The 7,778-nt window shown below is 44.4% G+C and overlaps 1 protein-coding gene across 1 annotated transcript in view; it reads right to left on the bottom strand.

Moving 5' to 3' along the window:
* The window catches only part of GDA (guanine deaminase), a 101,420-nt gene that overhangs the window by 34,077 nt on the left and 59,565 nt on the right, over positions 1-7,778 (bottom strand). Inside the window, exons 3-4 of the mRNA XM_004713816.2 lie at positions 6,932-7,103; positions 2,833-2,920 (exon numbers count right to left, since the gene is read on the bottom strand). Coding sequence (XP_004713873.1) covers positions 2,833-2,920; positions 6,932-7,103 — 260 coding nt within the window. The remainder of the gene's footprint in view (positions 1-2,832; positions 2,921-6,931; positions 7,104-7,778) is intronic.

Genomic DNA, 7,778 nt, shown 5'->3' with positions numbered 1-7,778 from the left:
CTCATTCTTCTCAAGCCAGCAGGTGTATTTGTGGAAGGGACAAACACGTCTGCAGGCAATTTCCGCGTCTCTGTGCAGGGTTGTGTGACCAAGTGCTAGCCAAGGACATCAACGTTTGTAGATGACCAGTGAAAATCCTGGACGCCCTCAATGGGATTGATTGCTACAGTAGCTGCAGCAGCAGACGCCAACATACCCACAATCACAAAGATGGCACGAGATGGGCAATGGTTCCTTTTGCTTTACATCAGTTTGCCCAGATTCAATGGCAACTCATCTGGAGAACTAAATATAATAATGTATGTCAAAGTACATGGCACCCATGAGTCAGGGACAATGCTTCCTCTATGCTTAACTGCAGCACATGCACACGCCCTGCCGTCAAGTCCATCCCAACTCTTCTAGAGTTTCCAAGACTATAACCCTTTACTGGAGCGATAGCCTCATATTTCAACCTCAGAGAGGCTGGCAGATTTGAACTGCCAACCTTGTGGTTAGCAGACCAATGCTTCATGTGCAGCAGCACCACCACCACCGCTGTTCTTACCTGTGGGGAATTTTACTTTGCCTCGCGATAGCCGCTGCCAGCACTAAAGAACACAGTCCTCATTAAAGCAGCTGAACACTCGATTAGGCTGGAAATCTATTTTACCTATAAAGTTGAAACTACATGTAGCAATGCCATTATTATTACTGTTTGCTCCACCTCTGTCATGTGAGGTTTGAAAAGTCTTCCTACTTCTCTCTCGTTCCATGTAGGTGGGTGACCGGAGTTGGTTCTGACTCATAGCGACCGTGTGTACAGCAGAATGAAATACTACCCGGTCCCGTGCCGGCCTCACAATTACTCTCGTTTGAGCCCGGTGGTGCTGCCAGTGTTAATCCATCTTGGCACAGAGCTCCCTCTTTTTTGCTGCCCTGGTACTTCACCGAGCATGATGTCCTCCTTCCGGAACTGGTCTCTCCAGACAACACGTCTAAAGTATGTGAGACCAAGTCCCCCCATCCTTGTCTCTAAGGAGCCGCTGGCTGAGTCCTTCCTTAAAACACCACCCTCATCATGTCATTCACGTGGCTTCCAAACCCCCACTGAGTCCTTGAGGCTCATTCAAGCTCCTTCACGATCTGAGCCATACATCTACGCCCCTTCTCTTCTGCCTCGTATGAAACGAACTCCTTCGTCCAGCTACACGGCCCTACTGCTGGTTCCCTGCTGCTTCCAGCCTTCGGATTCCTGTGCCCATTCCTTTCCCCCTGTCATTGACCCTGCCTAAAGGACATTTTCCTCCCTCGCTATTTTTTCTCCCCTTCGGAGCTCATGGGAAAGGGCTCGTACAGTCATTCCATAATCACTGGCCCTGGCAGCCTTCTGGAGCCAGCACTGTTTCTTTTCCATGCTATGTGTTTGGCCTCTGTCATAAACCACTGCTCTGGAAGCAGTGGTACCAATCATTCAGCCCACGGTGTTCACTGAGCACTTGCCTAGTGCTATTGATCTGTGCTGTTGAGGAATTGATTCCAATGCAAGGCAACTTCATCTAACTGTGTAAACAAACAAACAAACAAACAAACAAACAAACAAAAAATCCCTACTGCCATCAAGTCAATTCTACCTCATAGCAACCTGATAGGCAGAGCAGAACTCCTCCCAAGGGTATTCCAGGCTATAAATCTTTTTCCCTGGAAGAGGCTAGTGGATTCAAACTGCTGACCTTGTGGTTAGCAGCCCAATGTGTAACTAATCACGACACCAGGGCTTCTTGGGATCAAGGAGAATTGATGTAATCTTTATAGAAACATATCACCACATTTTTATCCTGTGGAGCTACCGGGAGGATTCGAGCTATCAACTTTTTGGTTAGTAGCAGAGTGCTAACCACTGTACCCTACAAGGGCTCTTTCCAGGTCCTGTTCTTGGAACAAATGTTGGATATACCAGTCTGAATCCAGTGTCAGCTCTGCTTTTGTGAATTTAAAGCTGTGTGCCTTTAAGCAAGTTCATTATTCCCTCTGGGTATCAGTTATCCATCCGTAGCATGAGGACAATAATAAGTACCATAACGCTGAGAGAACCCATGTTTGGGTGCTTTGCACAATGCCAGGCAGTGAGTAACAGCGCCATACCTGTGACTAAAATGATTAATCAATGGGTGTCGGTGTCCTGCCTGGTTCCTCCAGGGCAGGGATTAGTTTCTGTGTCACTGTGCTCCCAGAATCCAGCACAGATGCCCAAGTCGAGCCAAGAACCAAGACATGACTAAATGATAATACAAGGGACGCTCCAGTGAGAATCAGTCAATCGAAAACAACCCTAAATGCATTCACAAAATTCAGACACACAGAGACATGAATCTGGTATCAAAAACCATAATTGAATAATCAGATCACTTTAACAATTTTAAACACTACAAGGGCCATTGTAGTAATACAGAACACTTCACTGCCCATAAGAAATTCACCGCTTGTAAGGACTGTACAACTCTTCTTGGCATTAGTGAACTATTGAATTGTATGATATGTGAATTATATCCCAATAAAACTGCTTAGAAAATAAAAGAAATTCACCGCTCAATTTCTTTTTTTTTAAAATAAATCATTTAATTGGGTGTTCTTGAAGCTCTTATAACAATCCATACATCAATTGTATCCAGCACATTTGTATACATGCTGCCATCATGATTTTCAAACATTTTCTTTCTACTTGAGCCGTTGGTGCTCTGCTCAGTTTTTAGCAAATAAAAAGGCAGCAGGGCCCACAGTCCAAACGGCTGCCAGGTCCGACCAGGCTGTCTTTGTCTGATGTGCCCATAAATCAAGCTCTTATCTGCTTACCTGTAATTTCCGCAAGGAGCAGGGATGAGTCCGTGTGAATTGTTCCAAAGTAGCAAGCGGTAGTTGTTCCATTCTTCAGTGTTCTTCTCTAAAAATAAGTTGCAGAAACCATGAATCGTGTGTGCCCAAAGAAGTCACGTGGCATGTAGGGAAAACAGAATTCTCATTTTTCATTTCAAATGTTCTTGTTTTTTTCATTTAAAAGTATGCCATTTCGGTATGGAATACAGCTAAGATAAATGTCAAACATATTTACATTCCTCAAGTGTTAACTAAGGAACTCTAGTCGTGCAGTAGGATAACCTAGCCTGAAGGACTGCTAACCACAAGGTGGGCAGTTCAAGTTCACCAGCCAGTCCTTGCAAGAAAGACGAGGTTATCTGTCCTGGTAAATTGTTGCAGTCTTGGAAATCCTAGGGAGACGTTCTACGCTGATTTATAGGGTCACTATGAGTCAGAATGGGCTCTGACAGTCTGTTTGCTTATTTTTGTTGTTGTTTTCCATGTCAGAGGATAAATTTGATTCCCTAAATTTACACAATTCTGCTCAGAATTCACCTAGTGGAACACCAATTGTTTATTCCTTAGGATCAGTGATTTATACCAAACTACTCCAACTGAAAGAGCCATACCTGGTTGGGGTACCCTGTCTACATTCTGTGTTCAGTCTTCTCCAGCCCTTGTGGCTTATCCCATAGGATCATGGTTTTGAGGTGGTGCTACTCTATCCATGACGCCTTGGATGCTACCTTTATAGAGAAATCTATCTGAAACGCCACCAACCATTTGCTGTCTTTCTCAACCTTGCTCGGTCTCCGATTCTTGTCCACAAGGCTCTGAGACAGTAATTTATGTACTCAGAATAGATTCCCAACTGAAGACGACTACGCATGTCAAGGCCAACAGCAATGGCCTCTTCACACATTGGATCATTGACCCTTCAGTTGCAGTGGGGAGTGCTCGGCTCCTTTCTTTTCACTTTGTATCTGAATGGCCTGACTCCTTCTTGGAACTGGAAGGACTCTTTCTTATTTATCTGCCGAATCATCGATGACCCCACAGCATGCGTGGATTCACTCTACCACAAAGGCGAATATTTATAATTAGTTTGTCATAGAACATCCACAGAAATAGGATCACCCTCTCCTGCCCTCGGATTTTAGCTTACGCAGATTCCTTAACTTCCTAGTTTTTTTAGCTCACTTCAGTTCAATTTGAATCTGCAATCTTCAGGCTAGTTAAAAAAGTATAATGTAGTTAGATATCCATGGGTTAATGTGTTAATTAAAATGAATTGTGCTTATTAAGAAAAGTGAATCTCAGAAGAGGTTTGCCAATATATTCTTGTACTTCAAATAATTTGCCAATTAAATGATCCTGGTAATCACCTATATGGTTGTCACACGCGGAGGGTCTTGATGGTTCATTTGTGGAAGCTGATCTAGGACTTCATTCTGGGGCAGAGAGGAATCACATATCAAAGTCTCTATTCATGTGTACTTCTTTAGTAGCTCTTGGCATATAGACACAGGCAGTCTTTAAGCTCAGGACCAAGTTCTAGCTAACAAACTCAACTGCTTTACAAAGATGTCAACACCAGCCTCAGCTCACCCAACCATTAATTGTGTGGGCCTCCCCCCAATCAGAAACACAGGATAGCTCCACTGCAAATACTTGCAAGGGGTAAAACCTGACCTCATCATTAACATCAAATGTGTAAACAACTACTTAATAAACGTAAGAACATCTCAGACGCTAAGACTTCTTAAAGTAATTTGCATAGTCCTTGATAAGGAGGTTGCATCGCCCGCCCTAGATACTCTCACTCTGAACAGAAAGATTGATAAACTTGGGTTTTATATTCACTGGGCTCTGGTGGCATAAGTGGTTACCCACTGGGCTGTGATCCAGCAGGTTAGCAGTTCAAAACCACCAGCCACTCCTTGGGAGAAAGATGAAGCTTTCTACTTCTGTAAAGAGCTACAGTCTCAGAAACCCACAGGGGCAGTTCTACCCCGTCCTATAGGGTCATGACGAGTCAGCATCAACTCGATGGCAATGGGTGTTGCTTTATTTTTAGAGCCACATTTTGACAGTACAGCATGTAACTACTTCATTGGGATTAATTTTCTTAGATTTCAATTTGACAAATAGATGCACTTCATCTTAAACTACATTGTCTTTTAAATTATATAGGCATTACGAATCTCATAATTAATTGCCCTCTCTGGGACAGCTGCTAAAAACATTAATCCCAACTAATGACAAACTCTAACAAATGCATAGACACCCTCCCACCCAGCCCACCCCATCCTGGCACCTTCGCCCAAACGTACCTTCTTCCTCTTGTTTTTATCTCTGTTCCCTTCCCCTCCTTTTCCCCTTTTGCTGTGATTTCATGACTAATCTTCTTTTGTTGTGTACCATGCAATTTTAAGCAGTCTCGATCCCTTTTTAGAACAATGTGAGGTATAAATAACTGTTGAGACTAAAAAGCCTGGGTGTGGTTAGCACACTTCACGACGAACACCCCGCACCAGCAACTCAGTGCACAGCGTTAGTCCGTCTCAGTTTCCCCGGTGTCGTGTGCATGCATGCTAACTATGCAAGAGCCACAATCGCGCGGCATGTATAATTAAGCAGAGCAGGTGGATAAGTGCTCGCACTTGCATTTACTTTTCAAAGCTTCGATGATGCAAGACCAGGACACTGGCAGAATGGAGAGGCCATTGCATAAGGCCTGTTGGTAAGGTCCCCCCGGCGGAGCCAACACCTTAGGAGAAAAGTCCGGAATGGGAACAACAAACACCTAAAGGGCGCTGGATGAGAGGACTCGGCAGTGGTCAGATTAAAATCTATTTTCTGCCCTTCACTTCTCCGCCATAGAAGCTGTTTTGAGTTGCTGAGTGGATTGGAAGCGAATTTCAGAGGACTGAAGAGAGTTGATTTTCTCAAAGAATTTTCTTGAGAGGCAGGGCATTGAGTTCAAATCACCTTCAAAATATAGTTGGCGCGCACTCTATAGCCGCTGTTCAATGAGCAAACTCGCTCTATAGCCCCCTCTAGTGGGACGTGCGTTCAAGTCACCGTCCCACGTGCCCTGCCTCACGGTATGGGACCATTCTGCTTTCTCTCCTTTGGGAAGTTACCAAAAATAGTGTGGGTTCTTCCACTAACAATTTGACAATTCAGAATTTTTAATTTATTTGAGTTTTTTTTAAAGACAACAACACGTTGAGCACTGACTCGGTGACAAGCCCTGTTCTGACCCGTGGTGAGTTCCTCTCATAGCAACCTACCACGTCACACACCTTCTGGAGGCAATTCCAACTCCAATGCCATTTGAAGACAGTGAGTCACAGAATTTTCCAGAAGCCCTGGAGCAATTCAATACAGGACTGCCGAGCAGCACTGGGGATGAGCACCTATGCGAAGCTCAGACTCACTGCCATCCAATTGGTACTAACTCATAGCAAACCACAGGGCAGAGTAGAACTGCCCCTGTGCATTTCTGAGGCTACAAATCTTTACTGGAGCTGAGAGCCTCATCTTTCTCCTGAGGAGCAGCTGGTGGTTTCAAACTGATGACCCAGCAGCCCACATCCTAACCCACTATGCCAACCACATGTATTCAATCTGAAGTTGGTGAAGCAATGTGGGTTATGCATGGAGTTATTAACCACAAGGTCAGTAATTTGAATTCATCAGTCCCTCCACAGGGGACAGATGAGGTTTTCGGCTCCAGGAAAGATTTACAGCCTTCGAAATCCAAAGGAGCAATTCTACTCTGTCCAACACGGTCACTGTGAGTGGCAAACGGACTCCGTGGCAGTACAGTTGGTTTTCTTTTGGGGGAGGCGGTAGGAGCCCATCAGACTAGGGGTTTAGCAGCTTGGATCCAAGTTCTCTGTCCCAGCTGCCTGTTCTGTGTGTGAGGTAGTGAGAACTTAGCTGGCTGTAAAGGGCAAAACACCCCTAACATCCCTACGGCTTTATCTGTGTTAGCTATAGTTTATCATTTAAAATGACTGGAGACATAGTAGCTGTTTGGACAGATCACTGAACGTGATATACCGAGCTTCACAAACAGGCTACTTACAACAACTCGGGTGTAGACTTCTTCAGCAAAGTCAATGTTCTGGAACTTGAGTTCTGTAGGAAATGTGTACTTGGTCAGCCATTCCAAAAGAGGCAAGTCTACGTTACTTCCAGCAAATGAATACTGAGGCGCGTGAATGTGTGTATCGACCAGCCCAGGCATGAAGAATTCACTGGAAATCAAGATGAGAGGAAAAGACTTTAATCACATCTTTAGTCATATGCCGAATCTCTACATCACATTTTCTCTTGGTTTACGGCACACCAGGTTAGAGCAGAGCCCTCAAGCAACTGGAAATGCTCCCATTCTTTTCTGGTCATTTGTTGCTGGTGAGTCGGCCCCAGCTCCGGGGGCCCATGAACACCGCTTGGTCCTGAGAACCCCCCTGGTCAGTGGCATTTCAGACAGTGTTCCATTGGGTTTTCATTGACTGACTTTTAGAGGTAGATTGCTTAAAAAACACAAGGCATAAAGCAAGCAACGTCCATTTGTTTTTATCTAAAATGTAAACATTTTGTTCAGCATGGATTTTTTTTTCATTCTTTTTTGATCATTTTTTACATTAAATACTTTTATTGGGGCTTTTACATCTCTTATCTCAATCCATACATTCATCCATTGTGTCAGGCACATTTGTACGTATGTTGCCATCATCATTCTCAAAATGTTGTCTTTCTACTTGAGCCCTTGGTATTAGCTCTTCATTTTCCCCCTTCCCTCCTCCCTCCCTCCCTCCCTTCCTCCCTCTCTCCCTCATATCTTCCATCATCCTCTGCCACCCTTCACCCACTTTTCTATTGTTCATCACCCTGGGAGGGGGTTATATGTTGATCCTTGTGATCGATTC

Source organism: Echinops telfairi, unplaced genomic scaffold (genome assembly GCF_000313985.2).
Source record: "Echinops telfairi isolate 266 unplaced genomic scaffold, ASM31398v2 ScPeMD7_22;HRSCAF=79, whole genome shotgun sequence".
Classification (NCBI taxonomy): Eukaryota; Metazoa; Chordata; class Mammalia; order Afrosoricida; family Tenrecidae; genus Echinops; species Echinops telfairi.
This window is presented reverse-complemented; position numbering and strand designations above follow the sequence as displayed.